At 43.0% G+C, this 26,836-nt stretch overlaps 1 protein-coding gene across 1 annotated transcript in view; it reads left to right on the top strand.

Annotated features, from left to right (window-relative positions):
* COPG1 (COPI coat complex subunit gamma 1) overlaps positions 1–26,836 on the top strand; it is a 1,279,491-nt gene that overhangs the window by 423,103 nt on the left and 829,552 nt on the right. Inside the window, exon 9 of the mRNA XM_044078421.1 lies at positions 146–303. Within this exon, the coding sequence (XP_043934356.1) occupies positions 146–303 (158 nt within the window). The remainder of the gene's footprint in view (positions 1–145; positions 304–26,836) is intronic.

Below are 26,836 nucleotides of genomic sequence, written 5' to 3'. Positions count from 1 at the left end.
AGATTTGCCTGCAGACTAGATTTGGTGAAAATCGTAATTACTATGACAACATACAGATATTTAATTTCTACAGCTACTTGCAAATATTGTTAAAATCAAAATACAGGAAAAAAGGGATTCTGAAAATATTTTTTTATCCTGGCAGTATCATGCCCTTGGCTTACTCTACCACATCCGTAAGAACGATCGTTTAGCAGTCAACAAGATGCTTAGCAAATTTACTCGTCAAGGGTTAAAGTCTCCTTTTGCATACTGCATAATGATTCGGATCGCTAGCAAGCTGCTTGAGGAGGAAGATGGAAGGTAAAAATATCAAAAAATATTTTTTTTCTCAAAGCATGGCTTTCTCTTCAACTGCTTTTTCATACCTCATCACTTGACTTGTACAGATGTTGCATACATTTGGAACAACCTTCTGATTCACAGATTTCCAACATTTTAATGTTTACAAAATGTTTGTTTCTTGCTTGCCAGTATAAGCATGGTCATGTATCAGGCCTTCTCTTACTTTCCTAAGGGTGAGACAGATTTTTCTAGTTTACCAGTTAAATTTGTGGATTTTGGAAATACACTTGTCAATGACCTACATAGTAAGAAAAAAAGGTAGAAGATCTGAAGATGGGAGCAACTTTCTTCTCCTTCATATTGTGTGTCCTGCTAACATCTATGACATGTCTGTCATAGGTAGGTAGGTATCTGGTAGTCAGTCATCAGGCTATTAACGGCCTTTCCAGAACATCCATCAAGTGTCATCTCCCGTCTCAGGGAGGGTTACACAGGATTTGCCCAGGGAGAAGTTGGGAATTCCCATCCAAATGTTTTAGTCTTGAATGTAACAAAAGTACTGTGTTGCTTAATATGCAGGGTAGTTTATTCCATTACTGGGAAATAATCTGGGATAAGAAACTATTGCACCACCATGTCCTATTAATTTGTTGATAGAAACTGAGGCCATGTGTTGAAGAAACACTGGTTCTGCAAAGACATAGTAGATTTTGGAGGATGGTACATTTCATAGCCCAGAAGACCAAACACAGATCATAGTGGCAGAGTCTAGGAAATGAAATACAGAGCTAGAACAGCCAGTTGGTCTGGAAAAATATGACATGAGCACGTGACCTTTTGTGTTAAGAACCTCTGAGGTTTTATGTATTTTTGATACGTACATACCAAGGAGATGGGTTATATTCAATAATGAGGTGGCTACATACCTCTCAACCTGTTAGAGCAAGAAATCTGGACAAAGCCATAAGTGGGACAAAAGCCCAAAACATAGGGACAATTTTTAAATATTACCCTTACAAACTTACAAAGTTGATAGAATAACAGGTTTTGCATTAGCATGAATTTTCTGAAGGGTATGAAGTCTGAAACGTAAATGTCTGTCATTATATTCTATCTTCAGTCTTTAATGATTTGCCACTAATGTGCCAGAAAACCACAATTTTATGAAAAAACGGACCACAAATATGAGGCAAAAATCTATACATTCTGCGAAAATCTGTACAGCTGAGAGGTATGGGTGGCTAAAGGATGAATTGAACATAAGTAAAATATGTTGTCCTGATGTTCATCGTGCATACAGCTGCAGTCATAACTGATGGGTTCTCCTGCCGTCAGGCGGGTCCTCGGTCGGCCGAATTCCAAAGTCTAGGTCTGGCGTCGGATGTCGTCGCTTCTTCCCTGACGTCAGTGAGACAGGGGTATAAAGGAACCAGCCGACGCCATTTTCTTCAGTCTTTCTTGCCGCGCGGTGCCCGAAGCAGAAGCAGTTCGCAAGTGCCGGTCGGCCAGCTCCTGAGATTACAAAAATTTGGAAACCGAAGTCTTCTTGAAAGCTAAGTACCCCGTTGGGGAAACTTTTCTTGCCTCAGACCGATGTCAGACAAAGTTAATAATTGTATTTCTTGTGGGAAGCAAGTACCGCATAAGGATTTCCATTCCCCTCTGTATACCTTATTTAGGCCCAGACCACGACGTCTCGGTCTGTCGTTTTTGTGCTACATTCAACAAACGCACCATTAAGCGTCGGGCGGAGTTCGCCCAGCATTATTTTGGGAAAGCATTTAACTATATTATGTCGTCTGATACTCAGACTCCAGTTTTGTCTAAAAAACGCAAAGATAAGGACCGACACACGAGGTCCGCGGCCTCTACCGACACCACGCCAAAGCCGACTGCACGTGCTCCGGTTCTCAGCGAGGCGCCTACGCAGCCCCTGACTACCGACGACACTTTGACGGTGTCTCCTGTGCCCGAGGTCGCAGGCTCCTCGGCCCACACCCCGACTACAGATACCGAAGCCACTCTTGGCGTTGAAACTCAGAATGTGGACAGGTCCACCTCCACTCAAGGTGTCTTCAGACCTTCCTCTTCTTTCTCCATCAAGGCTTTCACTAAGTCTAAAGCAACCATGCACTCTTAAGAGACCAGCTACACAGGGCCCATCTCCAGGCCCCATGCCTAAGAAACAGATGCTTAAAATGGCTGAGGATTTAATTACTCTTATCAGAGGTTCTCAGCCCCCACCGGACAAAAGGCCCAGAGTGGAGGAAGATTCCCCCTCCTCTGATCAGGGCTCCATTATTTCAGAGCACTCTGATGATCAGGAACATTCTTACTCCCCTTTTGAAGATTCTGATGCGGAGGAGTCCATCCCTTCTGTATCCCCCCCTGACGACTACTCATTTGGGGAAACTTTGCATACCTTAAGGGAACACTTCCACTGGGAAGGCCAAGATTATTCAGATTCCAAGAAAAGGCTTAGGGAATTTCTCTTGCTACCTCAGCACAGGCCTCTGGCTATACCTCCTGTCTTGGACATCCTAGATGATGTTTACTCGGAGGCCTGCCTTAACCCGGACTCTCTACCTCCAGCTCCAGTTAAGCCTGACAGGTACTACAGGGTTCCTGACTCACACCAATTTCTATACAAAAGCCATGCTGCTGACCCAGAAACCATCTCACAGGACCCCAAGGGAGTTAAGGCCTCCATTGCTAAAAATCCATTACCTTCCGAGAGAGATTCCAGATCCTTAGAAAGGTGGGGAAAAAAGGTATATACCTCGCTACCTTAACCATGAGGGCCTTAAACTGTCAGTTCCATATGCTAAAATACCAACAGTTTTTTTATCACAATTGAAAAGTAAAATGTCACAACCTGAACAACCAGACTTGAAGGAGTTGCAGGATTTGATGCATAGTGCAGAACAAGTGGGTAAGCATACCTTACAATGTGGTTTTGATGCTCTAGAGGCCTCATGTAGAGCTGCTGTTACAGGATCAGTCATACGTAGGCATGCCTGGCTCAAGGAACAAGCCTTGCCTGATCATGTCAAAGCTAAATTACTAGATGCCCCTCTTCAAAAGGATGTACTATTTGGTGCTAATGCTGAGGAGGTATTAAGGAAAATGGAGGAAAAGGCTAAATCAATGCAAACTGTGAAAGATTTTCTACAGGTACAACCCCCACGTTTTAGTAGAAATTGGCCTTCCAAAAACTGGTCCTTTCCTGCCACGGACAGACCCCAAAGAGGCAGATACAGGCGCTCGAGGGGCAGAGGACAATCCCAAGGATCGTTTAGAGGCAGACAATGGCAAGCTCCTACACAAAGAGGTGGTGAGGATAACTCGCAATCTTTCAGAAAGCAAACCCAATGACTTTCCCCTTTGCATGCCAACCAAGTCTCAAATGGCAGCCCCTTAGGAGGGAAGCTGGCATTATTTTCAAAAAATTGGTATATTGTCACAAAGGACAAATGGATCCTGGACATTATAAACAGAGGCTACAAATTCCATTTTCACACCCTTTCAAAAATGAGAGGCATGCCAAACCTGCCACACAATCAAAGGGCAGAGGCACAAAGGCAAATTACAGATCTCATAAACATGAAAGCTATTCAAGAGGTACCTACGCACGAACAAGGTCAAGGTTTTTATTCCAGGCTATTTCTGGTACCAAGGAAGGGAAAAGATTGGAGACCTATTTTGGACCTATCCATCCTAAACACATTTCTACTCGTACCAAAATTCAAGATGCTCACTCTACAGCAACTTCTTCCCATGCTGGGCAAGGAGTCTTGGCTGGTAACATTGGACCTCAAGGAGGCATACCTGCATGTCCCAATCAGGCAAAATTGCAGAAGGTACCTCAGATTTCTTACAGGTTCAACCCATTATCAATTTTCTGCATTGCCCTTTGGCTTATCTACTGTGCCCAGAGTATTCACGAAATGCCTGGCATCAGTAATTGCCTACTGCAGACTTCAAGGGATACAAATATACCCCTATTTGGACGACTGCCTGATCCAAGCGGACAGCAAGCACATTCTTCTGAAACATCTGGCTTATGTAATAATGTTGTTGAACTCTCTGGGATACACAGTCAACAAAAAGAAATCAAGGCTAATACCCTCTCGGAAGATAATTTTCCTGGGTGCCAATTTGGACACAAACACCCAGATGGCCTACCTCACGCCAGAGAAGCAGGGGCAACTAATTCAATACTTCAGAACACTAGCAAATTGCACCAGGCTGACTGCAAGGAAAATCCTGCAGGCTCTGGGATTCATGGCATCTTGCATCTTACTAATCCCATGTGCAAAGCTGCATATGAGGAAACTACAATGGTACCTAAAAAAACATATGGTCTCAACACAGCCACAGTTTGGAAACAATAATACCACTAATTCCATGTCTGCAAAAGGAATTTCTGTGGTGGGCTCAAGCATGTCAAACAAACACAGGTCTTCCATTCAGCAAGCCTCAAGCAAATCAAGTCATCACAACAGACGCCTCTGACTACGCCTGGGGCGACATGACAGATCGGTGCATTCAGGGCAAATGGTCCCAAAAAGAAAAGCACCTTCACATCAATCAAAAAGAAATGCTAGCAGTAATAAATGCTATTATAGCTTTCAAGGACCCTCTACAACCAGGTCAACTATTGATAAGAACGGACAACACCACAGTTATGTGGTACATAAACAAACAGGGAGGAACACATTCTTACCCCCTATGCAGACTGCCCATGTCACTTTGGAACATGGCCATGGACTTACAAATGGAACTACAAGCACAGTACTTGCCAGGCAAGGAAAACACGCTGGCAGACAACCTAAGCAGGAATATGACAGATCCACACGAATGGAAATTGCATCCAAAAGTTTTTACAGAAATAATCCAAGAATGGGGAAGGCCAGACATAGATCTCTTTGCCTCCCACAAAAATCATCAATTGACAAAATTCTGCTCAAGGACTTTCCATCCAAAGGCCTGGAGAGTGGAGGCTCTCTCTTTCAGTTGGACATCAATGACAGTTTATGCCTTCCCACCTCTTCCTCTGCTGCTTAAAGTTCTATTGAAAACCAGAGCAGACAGACCAAAGATGATTCTCATTGCTCCGGACTGGCCAAGGCAACAGTGGTACCCACTCCTGAGGAGCCTGACGCATTCCCCACCATGGACCCTGCCTCTAATGCCTCTTCTTCTGACTCAGCACAGCTTCAAAACTCTTCACAGCCAGCTAAAAACACTCAATCTAGCCGCATGGAAGATTCCTTAGCATCACAACAGGCCCTACTCTCCAAGGAGGTGCAGGATGTCATTTTGGAGGCCAGAAGGCCATCAACTAGAAAAGCTTACTCCGCAAAATGGAAACGGTTTTGTGTCTGGAATGAGAAAAAGGCCCAGGATCCTGGAAAACTGAATTTACCTCAAATACTACAATATTTGGCTGAGCTGCTAAGCAGTGGACTTTCATTCTCCTCCATCAAAATCCATGCCTCAGCCATTTCTGCAGAATACAACACTGATCCACCTTTATTCTCTCACCCTCTCTTAAGACAGTTCCTCAGAGGGGCTAAGAATTTAAGACCTCCAAGGAAACAACCAATACCTGCTTGGGATCTTAATTTCATTCTGGAAAAACTGACCTTGCCTCCCTTTGAGCCAGCCGCCTCATCAGATTTGCAATATTTGTCCTGGAAAACAGCTTTCCTTCTGGCTATCACCTCAGCTCATAGAGTTTCAGAACTACAGGCTCTCATGGCTGTCCAGCCTTTTATCATCTTCCATCAGGACAGAGTTTCCTTACAAACCAACCCGTCCTTTATGCCTAAAGTGGTATCCAGGGTAGCTTTAAATCAGGCCATACATTTACCTACTTTTTATCCTAATCCTCAAAACAAATGGGAGAGATTACTACATTCCTTGGACATCCACAGACAACTGCGTTATTATTTGGACAGAACAAAGCCTTTCAGAAAATCAGAACAGCTCTTTGTGTCCTATGCGGTAGGAGCTCAAGGAAAGCCAATTTCCAAACAGACAGTCTCAAAATGGATAGCCCACTGCATACGCTTTTGCCATTCCTTTCATGGCAAAACTGTTCCTACAGGCATTAGAACTCATTCCACCAGGGCCACAGCCACCTCTGCAGCCTTCCTCAGAGGAGTTCCTACCAAGGATATTTTGGAAGCAGCCACTTGGAGTTCTGTGCATACCTTCTCCAAGCACTACAACCTACCATTATATTCCAAATCTAGAGCAGGCTTTGCCACTGCAGTCTTGCATGGCATTTTGGCTCCTCCTAGTTCCACCTAGTGCCTACCACCCCTTTCTTAGCTTTGGGATTCTACCCATCAGTTATGACTGCAGCTGTATGCACGATGAACATAGTACAGTTTTGTACCTACCATAAATGTAGATGTTCGAGTGCTAATACAGCTGCAGTCCAGGTTTCCCTCCCTCCTTCCCCTCTTGGGACAGGCCTATAGGCTAACACATCCTCATACAACCTGATTGGGGTATTCATTTATGATGTGTTTGCTTGCAACTACTGTATTTTGATTATATTGCACTGCATTATTACACAAATTTATGTATTGCCTTCCTTCTGGGGGCACCTGACATCTGGGGCAAGAAAAACTGAAGAAAATGGCGTTGGCTGGTTCCTTTATACCCCTGTCGCACTGACGTCAGGGAAGAAGCGACGACAACCGACGCCGGACCTAGACTTTGGAATTCAGCCGACCGAGGACCCGCCTGACAGCAGGAGAACCCATCAATTATGACTGCAGCTGTATTAGCACTCGAACATCTACATTTATGGTAGGTACAAAACTGTACTTTCCTGTGTTGCAGTATTCTTTACATGAGGGATGACTGCCGTAAGCGGTCCTGACATCTGGCAAATATACAAAAGCCTTTTACTGCTGCAGGGTACTTGGGATGTCACTCATAGGCCTGCAAGACAGAGTAGGCCATAAAAGTAACATCTGTACATACCATCCTCAGAACTTCTGTACTGCCAGTCTGAACGCCATTTTCGACCATCGGTCTGCTCACCCGAGTTGTTTGCTGGTGTACAAGATTCAGATAAGTGCCTCGTTGGGAGTTCTTTTTTTACCTTTTGCTACTGCTGTTGTATGAGGTAACATGTCATCCAGGAAAGGTAAACATGTTTCTGTTCCTCAAGATTCATCATCTGACGGGTCTTTTCACAAACCCTGTTTAATGCCTTCATGGCCTTAAGGCCTCCCTCAGGAGTCTCCCCTCTTCTTCACCTCACAAAAGGGTTAGGGAACAGGTTCTTTCTAATGAGAAGGATTCCTCAGAGGATGACTCTTTGGTTTACTCTGCCCAGGTTACATTGCCTTTGGAGTATACTTCCCCTGAGGAGGAGGAGGAGTGTAATGGCAGTGAGTCCCCTGGTGAGGATATCACATTTGGTGAGACTGTTGCAGCATGAGGGACGTCTTCAAATGGGACTGCTCTCAGACATCTAAGGTGCAGAAAAGATACTGTGATTTTCTTCAAATGGACTCTCATTCACCATCTGCTGTGTCTCCTGTTTTACCAGCCTTTTTTGGATCTTCTCTTCTGCATCAAAGGCTTTGGATTCTCAACCTCCTGCCCCTAGAAAGCCAGATAGGTTTTACAAAGTTTCTGAGGACTGTAAATTCCTTTACAGATGCCCCTCTGTTGATCCAGTTTTGGTTTCTTTGGCTGCTGATAAACCATCCAGACGTCTGCCATCCACTACACTACTCCCTACTGATAAGGAGAGTAGAATTATGGAAAGTTTGGAGAAAAAGGTGTACACCTCTGCTACAGTAGCTTTTTGTGCTGTCAGCTGCCAGACCCATATGACTATATACGCCTAGGCCTTTCTTTTCAGGCTACTCAGCTTCTCCCTGACCTTCCAGATTTGGAAGTTAAGTCCTAGCTCCGCTCTATTCTGGTAGCTTTTTCTCAGGTGGCCAGTCATTCCATTAAGTACAGCTATGATGCAGCTGAGGCATCTTCTAGACCTGCTGCCTCAGGCTCTGTTTTGAGGAGATATTCCTGGTTGAGGGTTCAACCACTCCCCGATGATTTCAAGGCTAAGATTATGAATGCTCCTTTAAACAATAATTCCTTATTTGGGACTGCTGTAGCTACTTTGTTCAAGTCACTGCAGGTGAAAGGGAAGGAGTTACAGGATTTAAGGCACATTTATGTGTCTCCATTTCCTAAATTATAAAGGAATTATCCAGCTAAAACTGCTTTTGTTAGGAAACCATGTCAAACTCCGCCTAGTGGTAAGAGGATGACTAAAAAAATTCCTGCTTCTAAGCCCTCTCAGGCTGCACCTTCCCATAAGCAGCCCTTTCCTGATAAGCCAGGTAGTCTGTGACTACCACCCATGCCTCTTCGAGATCCCCCTTTCTCGGCATCTTTCCCTCTCTCTCTCCCAGCCTGGGAACAAGTAACTCAAGATTCTTGAGTCCTTTCCATTATACACAGAGGGTACCATGGTCTGGAAAACTCTCTCCCTTCATGGAAATTCCTCAACCACCACGAGAACAACTTCAGTTTTTTTTTTTCCAGAGGTGCTTCAGGAGAACTATACAAGAAATTCCACAGTCCCAAAGGGGGAGATGTTTCTATTCCAGGATGTTTCTTGTATCCGGGAAAGATGGCCCTTGGAAGCCCATTCTGGACCTTTCTCAACTCAGCACCTTCCTAAAGGTTCCAACCTTTCACATGCTCTCTGTACAGACTTTATTTTCTCTCATCCTTCCACAGGCTTTTCTGTCCCCCTGGACATCAAGGATGCCTATCTTCATATTCCCATTCATTCCCTCTGGAGGAAATTTCTGCATTTTTCTTTTGTTTCCTTACATTTTCAGTTCTCTGCTTTGCCTTTAGTTCTGTCTATGGCACCCAGGGTATTTACAAAGTACTTAGCTCCTGTCACTGCTTTCTGCAGAATTCAGGGTATACAGGTCTTCCCTTATCTGGATGACCTGCTGCTGCAGGCATCTGTTCCAAAGACTTTGCAACAGCATCTTCTTTTCATTATTTCCCTTCTGCAAAGATTAGGTTTTACAATAAATTTCAAAAAGTCCTTCCTCACCCCTTCCCAAGACCATGCCTTCCTTGGGTGCAGGAATCTGACAGACCTAATGTTGGCTTCCATACCTCCTCAAAAAGTTCTGTTTCTAATAGAGTATTTCCATAACCTTCTCCCTTTGCACTCTCTGACAGCCATGGAATTTCTCAGACTGCTAGGATTTATTGCATCCGCTGTCCACATGTTGCCTCTGGCCAAACCTGTACATGAGGAAATTTCATTGGTTCCTAAACTCGGTTTGGAGAGAGCATCTGCACCCATTGGAATTTGTCCTTCCTCTTCTTCCTTGTCTAAAGAGAGAGCTACATTTTTGGATTCGGCAGTTTTTATTAAACCCAGGTCTTCCTTTGCATCCTCTCCTTCCTACTAGAGTCCTGTTCACAGATGCCAGAGACATGGGTTGGGGAGCAAACGTAAAGGTTCAAGGCCTTTGATTCTTCTCAAAGACAAAAACATATAAATATAAAAGAAATGAGAGCTCTTTTGCTGGCTCTTCAGGCTTTCCAAACTCTCTTACATCTAGGACCTTTAAGACTGTTTACAGACAACACCATAGTACTTTGGTATGTAAACAAATGGGGATACAAAATCATATCTTTTGTTCAGGCCAGCTCTCATGGAGTGGGATCTGGCAGATCCGTGCCAGGTCACTCTGCAGGCAGTATATATCTTCTCCAGTCAGAATGGTAGTGGCAGACACACTCAGTAGGTCCATGACTCAATTCCACGAATGGATGCTTTATAGGAATGTGTTTCTGGACATTCTCTCCTGGTGGGGTACACCTCAAGTCGATCTGTATACCTCCCCTTTGAGCAGACAACTTCCACAATTTTGTGACAAGAGTCCCAGATCCTCTGGTCTAAAAGGTGAAAGCCCTTTCAATTTCTTGGAAGGGGATATTTCTGTATGCACTCCCCCCTTCCCTCTCATTCAGAAAGTCTTGCTGAAGATTCAGTAGAACAAACTGAAAATCTTGCTGGTGTCCCCCTTTTGGCCAAGATAGCATTGGTTCCCTTCTCTTCTGCGTTTAGCCAAAGGCAATCATCACAAGTTAATCCACAGGGTGGATCTTCTCACACAAGACAAGGGATCTCTTATACACCCACATCTGTCAACTCTACATCTGACATTGTGTGTGATTACATTTTTGAGTCGTTTCAGTCACCTGTTTTCTGAGGACATTATTAGGGTTCTGCAGGAGGCAGGAAGCCCAATACCAGGAAATCCTATTTATCAAAATGGAAGAGGTTTTCCATCTGGTGTCTATCTGCTGTCTGTGGACATTCCTTTGGTTCTCTCCTACTTGTGTGAACTGCTGAAGGCTGACTTGTATTCTTCTATTAACGCTCATTGATCAGCCATTTCTGCGCGTCTGCCTTTGACTACTCCATTGGCTTCTAGATTAGAGGTCAAACTTTTCTGAAGTCGTCATTCACATTAAGCTTCCCAGGAAACCTGTTCCTCCTCCTTGGGATCTAAATTATGTTCTTGAAAACTCACTGTGGCTCCTTTTGAACCTGCAGCCATAACTTCTCTGCAACATTGTACTTGGAAGACGGTGCTATTACTTGCCATTACCTCTGCCAGAAGAGTGTCTGAGCTTCAGGCTTTGATGGCTTTTCCACTCTTTCTAGTTTTTCATAAGGTTATGGTTTCCTTGTGTACCAGTCCTTCCTTTATACCCAAGGTTGTGAATGAGTTGTCCCTTAATCAGTCTATTAATTTGCCCCCCTTTTTCTCCTCTCCACAGTCCTTTAGTTAGAGAGTCCTACATACCTCGGATGTGCATGGACAACTCAGATTTTATTTGGGTAAAACTAAGACCATCAGGAAATGTGATCAGCTTTTTGTGCCTTTTCATCCCAGGGCTCTGGGAAGGCCTATTTCCAAGCAGACAGTTTCTACTTGGATTTCTAAAGCCATTTCAGTTTGTTCTTTTTTCTTGGCAAGTCTCTCTCTTCCTCTGTTAAGGCGCATTCTACTAGAGTTGTTGCCTCTTCTGGTGCCTTTTTCAAGGGTTTGGATGCTACTACTATTTTGGAAGCAGCCACTTGGACTTTTGTTCACACTTTCACTAAACATTACAAGTTGGATGGCATCTCCAGATCCAGAGCCCATTTTGCTAGAGACAATTCTTCATGGCTTTCTGGAGAGTGCCTCTGCTTCTTACTCCTCCCTCTCTTCATGAGCTACGGTGTTCTCTCTCATGTAAAGAATACTGCAACATAGAAATAGAAGGACATAGAATCGTTTGTAAAGTCTTGCCATAACCATAGATCTCCTTCTCTTCTATGTTGCAATATTCTGTCCCTCCCACTTTTGTCCCTGGTTCATGTTTTTTCTGTGGATGTGTTTACCTCCTTTTGTTCCTTAAGCTGGTGTTCCAGCTGGGGCATTCAGTTGAGGATGGTATGTGTGGACATCACTTTTATGGCCTACGCTGCCTGCAGGCCTACATGTGACATCCCATGTCCCCTGTAGTGGTAAAAGGCCCTTGTATATTGGCTGGTCATCGGGACCACTTACAGCAGTTTTCCCTCATGTAAAGAATACTGCAACATAGAAGAGAAGGACATATATATGGTTATGGTAAGATTTTACACAACTGTTCTTTCTGTAACTCTGGATAACATGTCATTGTTTATTAATTGGGGCAGATAAGAAGGTATTTTACTACTGTGGAGATTTGATGATCAAAAGACAAGGAGTCATCCACAAGGGTGCCTAGGTCTGAATAACTGTTATTCTTAAGGGGTGTGTCATCTGTGTAGTCTGATGAGGGGTTATTCTTTTAGCATTGTTGGCTACACTACACTACATTTTTTGGCATTTAGTATGAGGCTGTTGTCTTTGCACCATTTATTTGCATAATTCACTCTATTATGGAGAGCCTTCATGTAAGTAGGTTCAGATAACAATCCCTAGTTTAAGATCATTAGTGAATTTATTAACCAGAGACTTGGGAATATAGGCTTTTGTAGAGCAGAGAAGTATGCTAGATAGAAAAGGACTTGACAATGATTTTAGAGGGAACCCTTTTTATGACCTATTTACTTAGGTGATACCTGCAACTCTTTCAGAATGGGTTCTGTCCAACAATCAAGTTGCTCTCCACTTTGTTACGTATGGATTGATGTTTCGGTTCACAAGTTTGTCAACAATGTATACACAGGGAGTAGCGTTGAATGCCTTGGCCATGTCTAAGAATGTTGTTTGCACCACATACCTCAATCAGTTTATGGTGGTTGCCATTTCAAAGAAGTTTACAAAGTTAAGAAGACATGAACCTGCCTTTGACAAAGCCAAATTGATGTAGTTCCATGGCTAAGATATTAGCGATGCCTGCATCTTTGGGTTATGATACATTACATGGCTTTACAAGCAAGACTGGTAAGACTTAGGGGGTATATAATTGCCGGGGTTGGCGATTGAACCTCCCTTATGTAAAGGTATTGCAGTGGCTTTTCCGCAGGCCTTGAGGATGTAGCATGCTGTGTTCTGACTGTGCTTCTCAAACATTTTGGAAATATAGAGTATATTTTAGAGCATTTATTATAACTGTAATTGCCTTAATATTGCTACAACTCAAGTGCTCTTGGTTGCACTGCATCTGAAGTGTTTGTGTGTTTTAGCTGTTTTTCTGTATATGTAGACTAGCTACTTATTCTGCTGTGTTACTGCCTCTTAAATCGTTTTTCAGTTGTGCACTTGCCTTGCTTGATTTAAAAAGTTTTAAATTGCTAATTTTGTAGAGTTTTAATTGCATTTACTGTTTAGGACTACACACTCAAGTGTGTTAGCCTTTTCTGTGTTTATTTACTGTATTATTGCATTGTTTAGCCTGTTTCAACAAAAAAAAAATACTAACTTGTTTGCTCGTTTCCCACCTTTTCTAGCCAGTCCATATCCCAGGCTTTGCTTGTCTCAGGACTTTATTTTATGTGCTCAGAGCTATCCAGACCTTGCTGTGGTAGAGGGAAGTCCTACTGACTACCAGTGGGACTGGTGAGCATTGTACTGCCTATCTAATGCTAGAGGAGTGGTTTCCAGCTCTGAAATTGTAATTTTATTAGCCTTTGTGGGCTGATTTCTATCCCTTTGAACTTTCTGGCATAAAAACACGTGTGTTTGCACATTTTTCACATCGTGCAGCACTGTGAGGCTACAGTTAAACTATTCCAGGTGCCAGAAAGTCTGCTCTTCAAATTTTCCCTTAAAACTGGCTGGTTTCTCAGTAGTAGCACTAAAATCTGAATCCCTGTGACTAGCACTTGCTCTAGAACCTGCTGGAAAGCACTATGAAGCCTGAAACTGATTCAAGCATTCAGCTCTCCTTGTCAGTAAGGAGAAATTAATCATAGGCACTAAACAGCCTATAATTGCAATGTACCTTGCAAAGGTAAGGGAAGACATCTCTTAAACTTTACAAAAAAGCACCTAAACAGGCATGTCCAAGGGTCAGCTTCCGGTGATTTTTCCTGTCCACCTGGTGAATCTGGGCATTCTGGGGCAATGCGGCAACTGCCTCATGTACACAGACAATCCTCTCCTCCTACCACCCAACACTACAACCTGCGAGAGATGCACTTACATAGCCAAACTGGAAGCAAAGCTCTCTCCAGCCAAGATTGTGCTAGACAGTCAAGAGGAGAAGGTTAACACCTGCATTACACCTCAGGCAACTCATAGCCCTTCAAAACCCACACCATCAACACCCACACATAGCAACACTAAACCCACATATGCGGAGGCCCTTAACATTAACCTGCCCAAGCAACAAGGACCTCCGAAGCTGAAATGCAAACAAACACCAGTCACAACCAAAGTGACACATAGCTCACAACACCGGTGTGCCACCCAACAACAGCCCCTAAGGCAGGACAATGTACCCAACACTTTAGTCATAGGTGACTCTATAGTCAGGCACACTGATGTCCCACTCACCAGGCTGAACAAGGAGAAAATTACAGTCAGCTGCCTGTCGGGTGCCAGGATCCGCCACATAACGCATGCACTTAAGTCACTCCACAACAAGTACAAATACGACTCTGTCATTGTCCATGCCGGAGTGAATGACTTGAGATGTACCTCCCTGGACTACTTGAAAAGAGACATGGAAGAGCTCTTGGATCATGTGACCCAGGCAGGTATGACCCTAGCCCTGAGTAGTATCCTGCCTTCGCCCAGAATGATACCACAGTATAAGGACAAAATGATTGACTTCAACAATTGGCTAAGCTTCTGGTGTCATTCAAAGGGGATCCAGTATTTGTCTGCCTGGGAAGACATGATCGACAAACCACGATGCTTTGCCAGAGATGGTCTGCACCTGTCACCCCTGGGATTCAGGTTACTGACTAAAGCTCTTGCCACCCCTATAGTGCCTTTTTTAGGCAAGGTTCAAAGGATAAAACCACCACCGTAACAGATACAAGCATGCACAATCTGAAGGTAATGCTACTCAATGCTAGAAGTCTAAACCTCAAAATGCACTCTCTCGAGGCACTCCTAAAAATGGAGAACATCAATGTCTGTGCAGTAACTGAGACCTGGTTCAAGGCTCCAGAGAGCACCCCTGCAATACCAGGCTACAATTCTTACCACACTTTTCGACCACAAAAACCAAGACCGAAACACTAAAGGTGGAGGAGTGTCCATATTCACCAAGGATATTCACACCTCCAGGCTAGTTGCTCAACACAATGCATCTGAAATTCTCCAGGTGCAACTAACACTAGGTAAGACTGCAATCCAAATGGTAACTTGCTACAGATCCCCCACCATGCCCCAAGATTCTCACTACACCTTTCTAAACATACTGGAAAATATTAAGATACAACCAAACACCCTAATACTGGGTGATTTCAACTACCCTGCCATTAATTGGGAAAACTACTCGGGTACCAACTCCTTTCCCCAACGGTTCTTGGAATTCATAAATTCCAATGCCCTGGATCAACTAATCCATTGTCCCACCAGGGGCTCCAATATCCTAGACCTGGTCATTACCAACATGGGAGATAGATGCTCCACACCAGTGGTCACCCCCTCATTGGTCAGGTCTGACCATAAGCAAATCACCCTTGACATCCACATCCCACCCCCCAGTAAGGAAACCTCCTTAAAAAACTTCTCCAAAGCCAACTTCATGCTACTGAAGTCAGAAGAGACAAACTTCACAACACCCACGCAGACGGGATCTGGAAGTTCGACTGCAGAATCCTACACTAAGGCACTGTACGAGCACATCCACTCGTGCATGAATCGTGCCATACCATATAGAACCAAGATGCTCTTCTCCAAAAAAGGAAGCCAATCTGGTGGTTCCCTGCTATAAACAAACTATACAACAGAAGGAAGAAAATGTTGCAGAAAAGAGGAAAATCCCAGGATGCAAAAAACTCCCTCACCAGCCTCAGTAAGAAGCTGAGATCCCTCATAAAATCCTCAAAAGCTAGTTACGAAAATAAAATTGCCAAAGATTCCAAAGACAACCACAAGGTATTCTGTAGTTATGTCAAGAATCTAAATGGCAATGCTCAGATCTGCTCTGAGCTACAACAGAATGGCATTAAATATACTGATCCCAGGGATATTGCCAATATCCTGGCAGATCGATTTAGTGCCAACTTCACCCCCCTCTCACCCCCTAAAGGGCCCATCTCAATACCAAAAGATTGCCAAATTCCGGTAATCACGGCCACATGCCAAAGCTAAGAATACAGCATCCATGGGTCCAGATGACATCCCAGGCTGTGTATTACATGAACTACAAAATGAACTGGCACCTCACCTAAGTGTCATGTTTAATCATAGCCTCACCTCAGGCCTCGTGCCCACTGAGTGGCGCACAGCTACAGTTATCCCGCTCCACAAGGGAGGATCCGCCTTGGATCCCGGGAACTACCGTCTCATCAGTCTGACAAGCCTGATCTGCAAGGGCATGGAACGCATTATCATGGAACTTATAAACAAAGACATTGGCAACCTTCAAACACTGGACCCCACCCAGTTTGGGTTTGTGAAGGGCCGATCTTGTCTCCTGAATCTGATTGACTTCTTCGAATCAGTCTCCAGAGCTGTGGACGAGGGTAAGGCGGTCCACACAACCTATCTGGACCTCGCCAAGGCCTTCAACACTATCCCCCACTCTGGAGTCATAGATAAACTTACTAAGTTGGGAATAAATCCCTATGTCACTCGATGGGTTGCCAACTGGCTTACTGACAGAACCCAGACTGTAAAAGTAGCAGACTCCAAATCCAGCTCCAGACAAGTGGAGTACCTCAGGGTTCAGTCCTGGAACCACTCTTGTTTGGCATCTACTTGTCTGAAGTACAGGCCAACACTAAGGGACTCTGGCTAACAAAGTTTGCACGACTGCAAACTGGGAACTATTATTGAATCCCTAAATGATGTGGATATTCTACAAAAGGGCCTTACAGAAACAGATGCCTGGTGCCAGAGCCATGGGCTCAAGCTTAATGCCAAGAAATGTATAGTTTTCCCCGTTGGAAAAAAACATGTACCCATGAATTACCACATAGGTGGCAGGACACTAAACATCGAAAGTGTGATGAGAGACTTAGGGACACAGGTGGACAGTGGTCTCACTTTCGATAACCACATCGCCAGAACAGTCAGGAAATCCTTCTTTGTGGCACACCTCATCACTAAGGGCTTTTCATCCAGAAAAAAGGAGGTCATTGTCCCACTGTACTCATCCCTCATTAGACCCATTATAGAGTATAATGCCCCGTTTGGTATGTACCTCACAAGACATCTGCAACAGCTGGAAAGCCCACAGAAATACCTCACTAAAAGAATCACAGGCCTAAAGCAGATGCCATATGCTGACCGTCTAAAAAAACTCCAGCTATACTCTGTGGCATATTGTCTACTCAGAGGCGTTCTCTGCTTAACATACAAGGCCATGTCAAACCCTGAGCAGTTGGACATGCTCTACTTAAAGAAATCCCAATCCCTCAGAGCCGCACGCTCCAGGGATCTAAACCTTATCATCACAATGAACAAAATATGCTGGAGGGATAAGTTCCTGACCCAGAGACTCCCCATACTCTGGAATAGACTGCCCATACATGTCAAGCAGAGCACCTCATTGGCTGTCTTCAAAAGGAACCTTGATGATTGGATGGGAGATAGGAAATTCACCCCGGGGATCATGTCAGTCGCCCTGCTAGACAGGGGCCCAGAGAAGTAAATATTGTGGGAAGAAATATCCAGGGAATTGTTATGGCTAGGCTTGCATAGGCCTTAGAGCCGATAGCCTAGTACCAACCTATGACTCATGTTAGAGGGTTAATAGAGGTTTCATTTCGCCATACTTAGTTTAATTAAGTTTTGTGCTATGTTAGCAGGCCTGTGTATGTGGCAGTCTTTGTTTTATAAAGAGCTGCTAGCACTTGCTCAGTAATGATCTTGGGACGGGGGATCCTGGACTAAGGAATTGGGGGAAGCAGTTGTGTGTTGATGGATGAGACAGTGTGTGCAATAAACTTGTCAGCTGAAGTATTTAGCTATTTCTTGGGGTCAGAATGACTACTAGCATTGTGAATCAGTTCTGAACAATGATGTGTGGTAGTTCTTAATGTTCTAATGTACATAAAGAAGGATTTATAGCTACTTTTGGTGTCATTGGCCATGTTGAGTGTGATTGTACACTGTGAGACAAAGAAATGAGGACATCACGGCAGAAGCCAAAGTAGCTGGCAGAAGAGGTCAAAGAGAACAGATTTCCGTGACTTGGGCATATGTGCAGGAAAGCAAAAGATGATTTGATGAAGAAGATTTAGGAAAAGCAGAATAAAAGCAAGAGGAAACAAGGATGTCCTGCAAAGAGATGGATGGATAAAGTGAGCAAAGACGTGCAACAGTCAGTTATGACTATTAAAGATGGTAAGAGGGCAGCATTGAATTGTAAGAGGTAGCAAAAGTTGCCACGACACTCTGAGCCAATGTAGAAAAATGGGAGAGGGGGGTTGATGATGGCGATTATGATGATGGCCATGTTGAATTCATAATCAGCTCTGGTTTTATGACTACTGCTTTAAGTGCTTTGCTACCATGTTTGAGTGTCGTTTTAAGACAGGAAATGTACTTTAAGAACTGTGTGCCTACTTCCTTTTGGAGTTTATTTATACAAGTGTTCCATCATAAGGTTTTTTTTTTTTTTTAATTTTATTGAGTATTATGTACTGATGAGTATTTCTTTCTCTGTACACGTATTCAGGTAAAAGTAAAATTCAGAGGTAAAGGCTTTGGGTCTCTTTATTGGGTTAGACTGAGTCAAGAGTGTAGCTAGACATTCTGTTTGTACTCTGTGGAATATATATTTCTGAGCGTCAGTTAGAAACATTGTGACTTTATTAGACCATATTATGTTTAGAGCCATTTAAATGATTGCCTTTAACATGTATATAACTTGCTTACAGAAAAGATTGCAACTGTAACAATATCTCTATACAAAGTTTTTGACTGAGCAACTGAAAAATTACATACGTTAAGGGCTAGAAAAGCGGCAACAATAAAAGTTAGTGAGTACAAAATGGAACTCTCTAACTACCTTGGCTTGGGTAGGGATACAGTGGAAATTATTTCAATCATTTAGGTTGCTTGTGGGGTAACTGCAGTCATATATGTGAACATCATCAATTCTTGGTCTCTCTTGACTATAGAGAATGATACCTGGTGGATTGTACAAGAGGAGTTCATGTTAATAGAAACAGCATCCAGGATAATGTGTATTCTGGTTCACGTTTACATGGTCAAAGAAGTATTAGGCATGCTTTACATTCATAGTGTAAATGAGGCAGTTTATAGCTGCATGATTGAAATCACTTAAAATAAATGTATTAAAGTTTGTAGGGATATTGGTTAAGGCATTTAGGCAGCTATCATAATTGGTGGGGCCATGGCAATGAAGTGGTAGCTTTTATTTATGGTGACTTGGATTTCTGAAATTGTAGAATTAAAGTAATGAAGAAACTGTCTTGACATGAGGGGGTCTCTGACACTCCCTCACAGTTGTCCACAAGATTGAATGCACAATGTGTGCTAAACCCAAGAGTAGAAGGGGGTGCCTTTGTTGTACTGAAATCCATTCTCTGTTACACACACACACATTTGTATGTGTTTGAGTTGCAAGAAGGCTTCAAGCTGAAGCACTTTTTTGTTAAGACTTTCTGCATGAGTAGAGGCACCTTAATGTGTTCTGAGCTGAAACTTGCTAGGTGGGGAATGTTAAGTAGGCAAATGCTGCCTAAATGTGGCACTCTGGGGGCAGAAAATGCTTTAGCCAGAATGTGGAAACCTCTATTAGAAGTGCAGACTATCCGTTGCAAAGCAGAAAGCTCTAACAGCCATTTTCCTCCATGCAGATGTGTACTGGTTCCCCCTGGAATGACAGTTGCTACTAAACCAGTTGTTCCTATCCTCAAATTTTGACATTCTAGGTGACATCAAAATAACACTGAAAACCAGTGTCTTTCCTGCCTCTACCACATACTTAGCAAGATCATTCATAGCTTTAGCATTTCCCTTTTCATGGAGTTCTTAAGGTCATTCACTCCCCGCATGGGCTACCATCTAGTTGTAGTTGTATTTGTCAGGATGGGGAGATCTAACAGTCCTCACAACGTGCTGGCTCTGGAAAGAGCTGCCACCATGTTCTTATCCAGTCTTATGAAGGTAGTGTCAGTATGCCTCATAATAAAGTCAGCAATTGCCAAAACATATCTTATAATGGATACGTCCACTGTAGGCCTTAACGGCTTGTGGCATGCACCTTTGTGACTCGCGGAATTGTTGAAGATGTGGAGGTGTGGTCTAGTGACCGGGGTTTCTCCGTACTAATTCAGGGAGGCTTATGTAGTGTCTTCTAAACCACCTTGACAAAAGTAAGTGTAGTGTAGGTGCTTTGTGCTGAGGTGATGTGCTTGTGTTGCTTATTACCTGCTTGTGAGGGGTGGCCTCCTGACTAATTTAGTGCTTTCACCTCTCACAACTCAGTCATGTTGTGAGAGCAGTTATGTATTTTCAGTAAGCTTAAGGCAGTTAATGCACTTCCTCAAAAACACCATGTGCTGTCAGATTGGCTAATATGGAATCTCAGTAAGCTTTTACTCGCTATGTAGCCAAAGTGCAAGTATCCTTAATTACTTATGCATGTATTGCAATCTTAATATTTGGATTAGAAAATAAGTCACCTAGTACTAATAATCTTTATTTCCCTTGAAGTAGTGCAGTGTCTCCCAGCTTAGCTAAATACTGCTCTGAGTTATGCAGTGTGGCTCAATAATGAGCAGTGAAGCTTAACCAGTTTATTAGTATTTGAAAGTGTAAAAAGTATGCTGAGAATAAAACTAGATCAGTACAGTAACAAGTAACTACTAAGAAAAACAAAAAAGTACTGAAGCTAACACAGCTGAAGGTAAAACAATAAACTTTAATGCACACGAAAGAGAGTAAGCGCTTTCACGGTGTGCTCTCACCGCTTCATCAGACTGTTCTAAACTAGTAACAAATGTAGTTAAATACCATAGGTTAATTAGTCAATTAAACCAGTGCTAAAAGCATCAATTATCTAAGAGAAAAATGTCACATGACAACATTTCGGGTAACATGCCTAGGATGCATGCTGTCTCTATGGAGTAGATTATTCTTTCTTTTATGTAGGTATGAGTAACAGACAACTCAGACAGGGTGCTGGAACATCAGAGAGACATTAGAAACAAGAAAGACACCAATGCCCTTGCTAAGCATATGATGTGCCATGGACAGGAACATAATTTTAAATTCCTTGTGCTAGAAATCATTCCTGAGAGTTTAAGAGGGGGAGATCTTAGGAATCGCACAGAATCTGTAGAGCAAAAATGGATTCTGTCTCTTAATGCTGATAAAATACCAGGTCTTAATGAAGTTGTGTCTCTTAAGCCTTTTTTTAAAAGCTAGACCTCTTTTATGTTTCATTTGCCTGCTTTCTTGTTGTGACATTTTTCTCTTAGATAATTGATGCTTTTAGCACTGCTTTAATTGACTAATTAACATGGTATTTAACTGCATTTGTTACTAGTTTAGAACAGTCTGATGAAGCAGTGAGAGCACACCGTGAAAGCGCTTACTCTCTTTTGTGTGCATTAAAGTTTATTGTTTTACCTTCAGCTGTGTTAGCTTCGGTACTTTTTTGTTTTTCTTAGTTATTAGTATCTGAACTCTGTGATGCATGACTCTCAGCAAGGATGTCCAGAAGAGTTGGTGCAGTATGGTATGCACAGCAGATAGTACTGTAAATAATACAGCAGTAATTAGTATTAGTACAGTATAGTATATGTTGCAAATAATACAGTGCAGTAATAGTGTGAGTGCAGCATAATATATGCAGTGTATAGTGTACAACACATATGGCTGAAGAGTGGAAGAACAGTTGCCATGATTAAGTGAACAGTGCAAAGGTAGAAAATACGCATGGATGCCACCGTTTCTCAAATGGTGAGCTAAGAAAATAATCAGTTCAGTAAGATAAAAAATATTTGGTACTCTCATACAGTTTCAGATTACAAATGTAACTATGTTAAAGCATTGCATGTTTTGGTGCTACAGTTTCTTGAATGGTGCACTGAAGGAAAAAAAAAAACATTTGAATAGTACTGTAAAGAAGGGAAAGTTCAGAGGCAGTGGTTAGTGATGGGACAATGATACTAGTATATGAATAAAGCTGCTGCTGTTGTGTCTTTCGGCTTATCCCGGTTAGGGGTCGCCACAGCGGAACTGCGGTCCGCTAATGTTTGCTAGTGGATTTTTACATGCCGAGTTACCAGCCCTGATGCACAACCTTCAACGAAGGCATGCCCATTCACGCATGCCTCCACACAGAAGACGCTCTAGCTGAGAATCGAACGTGACAACATCTTGCTGTGAGGTGACAACGCTACCGCAGCACCACTACCGCGGGTATTTATGGAGGGAAAATATAATTTGACAATGCTGTGAGGAAGGAAAATATTTGAGCACTGCTGGCAGAAGAGAAAGTATAGTGTAGCACGTATGGACAGGGTAACACAGTAAATTAGTTTAGGTTAGTTGGGAGTTTCAGAAAGGCACCCACTTAGACTGCTGCTGTGGTGCATGGCTGACGTTGTGATGCAACTGCTGAAACAAGGACAAAGATGCACAGTGCAGCAGACATTATAGCAAGGCAACAGCCAGTAGATACTGCCAGTGCTAGCTCATTTCAGCAAGCAGTAGTTCAGAACAGTGGAAATTTCCTTTGTCTTACAAGAAAAGTTGCTAAATAGTTCAGCAAAACTGCTGCAACAGAAGTCTCAACACAGTAAGAAGACCAGTGCATCTATATGACATGGAAACCATGGCATTATGAAAGAGCAGGTACAGGGGCTTGAGATGAAGTTGACAGTCCTTAGCTGGGTAATGCACATTGTGTGACAGATGAAGAAATGAGGTCTACAAAATGGAAGCCAAAGTGGTCCCAGTTAAAAATAAGTGCAAGGAGATTAGATTACATTGGTTTGGTCACATGCTAGAAAGCAAAAGACAGTCTGGTAAATTAAGTATGGAAGAGACAGGGGAAAAAAAGTAAGAGCAGGTATGGATGTCCATCCTAGAGATAGATTGCTTGAAGAAGGACCTGCAACAGTTGGGCTTTGACTGTCTTAGAAGATGGAGAGTTGATGTGACAACCCAGCCCCATGTAAAAATGGGGGGGGGGGTGATGGTAACAATGATGTGAACTTGAAAAATAGACGCAGGTAGCACAAGTTTCAGTATTAGCTTTAACTAAAGTACTTCCATGGTGCTGGAGGCATATTAAGTAAGTAGTCACTTCTTGAAAATGAGTTTTTCAGGTGGGCAATATCATACAACCTTACACTGACAAGTGCAAAGTCTTGCAGAAAGTATAGCAAGGCATTGGCAACCAAAAGCCAGTAGAAACTCACTGTGCTAGCTTACTTCCAGCAAGCAGTAGCTCCGAGCACACTTTCAGAAGTGAAAAAAATGCTAAATATTTCTAAACTTTAAGAATATTGGTAAGCAACACAAGTGTTGCCATTAGCCGTAATTATACCATGACCCCCCCCCCTCCATTAATATTCCAAAATGTGCATGCTGATTGGTCAGCGTGCACGTTGTAAATCGACTTATACTAATGGAAAAAGGTCCGGTCGCCAGGACTTTTTCCATTAGTATAAGTCTTTTTTAAAACAATGTCTCACTATGTTAAAGGAGTTTAACATAGCAACACAGGTTTAAAAAAAGCAACAGAGATCTCCGTTGCTTTTTTTAAAGCTGTCTCGCTATGTTAAACTCCTTTAACATAGCGACACAGTGTGTAAAAAGCAACGGAGATCTTGCTTTCTCCGTTGCTTTTCAAACTGTTAGCTATGTTAAATGGGTTTAACATAGCGAGACAGCTTTAAAATAAGCAACGGAGATTCTCTGTTGCTTTTTTTAAAGCTGTCTCGCTATGTTAAACCCATTTAACATAGCGAAACAGTAAAAAGCAACGGAGATCTTGCTTTCTCCGTTGCTTTTGCCCACAGCGCTGATGTACTGCGTAGGCATGCGCAGTACATCAGAACTTCCGCGGAATACCAGACAGCTGCGGAAGGGCAGCAAGGAGGCATTATACAATGCCATTATTTAAGAAAAGTAATTATTTTTTTTCTTAAATAATGTCATTGTATAATAGCAATAACCCACTTCTGGGTGTGGGTAATGCTGGATTTACCCATGGTTGGCTTTGTTTGGTCCCTCGGGCTTCGCCCTCGGGACCAAACCACGCCAACAGTGGGTAAATCCAGTATTACCCACACCCAGGCGTGGGTTATTGCTATAATAAAGCCCTCCCCTGATGTTGGAGGGATCAGGTCTGTAGTGACTTCCAGGGAACAAGTCTGTGGGTTGGGCAACATTGGGCAGCTCAGCTGTGTAATCATATGCCACACCCACATATATATTATTATATGGGCACACACCTACACGCGCGCGTGCACACACACACATATAGATATATGTGTATATATATATATATATCTATATATATATCTATATATATATATATATATATATATATATAAAATATGATTATTCATACTGCAGCAGTGGTCTTTTTAGAATTTGTATGGTGCTTAGAGCATTCCCATTTAGCTGTACTTTTTTCCTTCCCATCATTGACAGCCAGTTCTTTCCCTAGAATTTCCCACACTTTTAGTAGATTTTCTGTACAATAGTACTTTCTCTATCTAGCTAGCTTGGTCATCAGTCCTGCTAACACCTGAGATGTAGGTGCTGATCCCCAGATACCATCCACACCAGTGTTTGTGTTGTTTATATTCATTTCACTTGTAGGATGTTAAACATGACTTGGCAAAGAGCCACAATGTTGTCTCCAGCCTAGTGTACCCTCCACCTTGAGAATTGCTCCCCAACAGAAGAAGAAGAAAGGGGGACCCCCTTTGTTTGAAGGGTCACCTGATTTGTGTCTTGGAAAGGTAAATTGCACTTGCACTGACAGTGGTAATGCTAAATGTTCTTGGTCATTGTTTTGGCCATAACCTGTGGGAATCTTTGCTGGTGGGCGAGTCTGATGTCTGGCCTTGCATTTAGAGTGGAGTATTTTCTCCCCTTGGCCAAGCTGACATTGCCTTACCTCACATGTCTTAATTTACCTGGTATGTAAGTGACATCCACCTATCTCATCTTCAGTTCTTTCTTATCACTTATGAGTTCATTGCAAGAGTGTGTTGCAGTCTTATTTCAGTCCAGGCTACAGCTGAAGAACATTGAAACACAAGTGCCCAACTGTGTACTGTTTTCATTCCCCATCTTTGATGGTTGATTATAAATTGTAAGCAGACATCCAGGAAACAGGTTCCAGAAATACAGGTGTGGTGTATATCCACTTCTGAGAAAGCCACCAAGTGTGTTTATAGGTACCAGATATTTCAAAAAGACTTCCACGTTCAGTATGTTTTCTTCTTGGGTATAAAACATGATGTGGCTATCTGTAGTATCTACTAGGGTGTTTTGTCCAAAGACTTTAGAGAAAAGACAGGAAGCCCTTGAGGCATACCGGACAAATGGAGGCTCACATCCCTGCTAAAATCATCTGCTATGTCTGCGTGCATGGAGAGCCATACCAGGAAAAAAAAAGGTGTTCATAGGAGGGGAGAAGAGTGATACCCATGAACTTTCAAGTTTATTGGAGCCCCTTTATTAGAGGGTGACATCTTCATGGAGGCACTCAAACAGCTCCTAGTCATGATGCCTGCTGCCACCAAAGCCTCTGACATTGCCTTGTCAGAACCAAAGGGCATTCATCCCCTCCAGATTCTGCAATCTGTAGGGGCCACCACTGTATGTAAGACCCTTGCATTTGTACCTATGATGCCACTTATGCCTAGCCAGCTGCCTCTTGTTGCGCCTACCCACATGATCTTAGCCAGATTCCATCACATTCAGGGTTTTTTTTCTAATTTCTGTGTAGTCTGTAACCAGATTCAGAACAACTTGTGTCTGACATTCCACCTCTCAAGAGGAAGGGGGAGGTTTCAACTATGAGAGAGACTGACTTCTCAGATTCTGATGAGGGGGGAAATAGAGTACAGGTCACAGATGATGTTCTTCATGTTTCACTGTTGCAGTCATTACATTTGGGTTATCCCTGCCAAGGTAGCTCTCGGCCGGCCCAAGTACCAGAGACTTAGTATTTATGCTTCGGTTGCTGTCGCTTGAGGACTGATGTCAGGTCATCAGTAGTATAAAGTAAGGCAGCCGACGCCATTACATCAGTCTTTCTTGTCATGGAGCCTGAAGTAGAAGCAGTTTGCACAAGTGCCGGTCGTCCGCTACTTGAGTTTTCATCTACGAATTGAAGTTGAAGTCTTCTAAAGCTAAGTACCCCATTGGGGATCCTTTTTTCTTGCACTAACCGATGTCAGAAAAAGTTAGTAATTGTCTCGCCTGTGGAAAGCAAATACCACACCGAGACTTCCACTCTTACTACATCACTTGTTCAAGCCAAGACCAAGATGTCCCCCGTTGTCGCTTCTGTGCTTTGTTCAACACCAGAACTATCCGTCATTGGGCCCTTATTGTAGCCAGATATTTTGGTTTACAGTCCTCAAATTCTGATATGGCTTTGATAAGCCATCTGACAGCAGATCTTCTGAAAAAACATAAAGATAAAGACAGAGACAGACCGCACAGGTCCAAACCTACCGATGAAGGTTCCGTTAAGCTAGTCGTCAGTCCTCCGGAACTCAGTGAGACACTTTTGCACCCCCTGATGCCCGCTTCAGTTGATTCGCAGGCCTCTACCGAGACCCTTTCGGAGTCCGGAATGCCACCGAACTCTTCTTCGACTAAGGATCCTCCAGTCGTCTCTACCTTGGATGGGTCCG

The sequence above is a fragment of the Protopterus annectens genome, chromosome 7.part0, assembly GCF_019279795.1.
Source record: "Protopterus annectens isolate FY-2018-M chromosome 7.part0, PAN1.0, whole genome shotgun sequence".
In the NCBI taxonomy this organism is placed as follows: domain Eukaryota; kingdom Metazoa; phylum Chordata; order Ceratodontiformes; family Protopteridae; genus Protopterus; species Protopterus annectens.
This window is presented reverse-complemented; position numbering and strand designations above follow the sequence as displayed.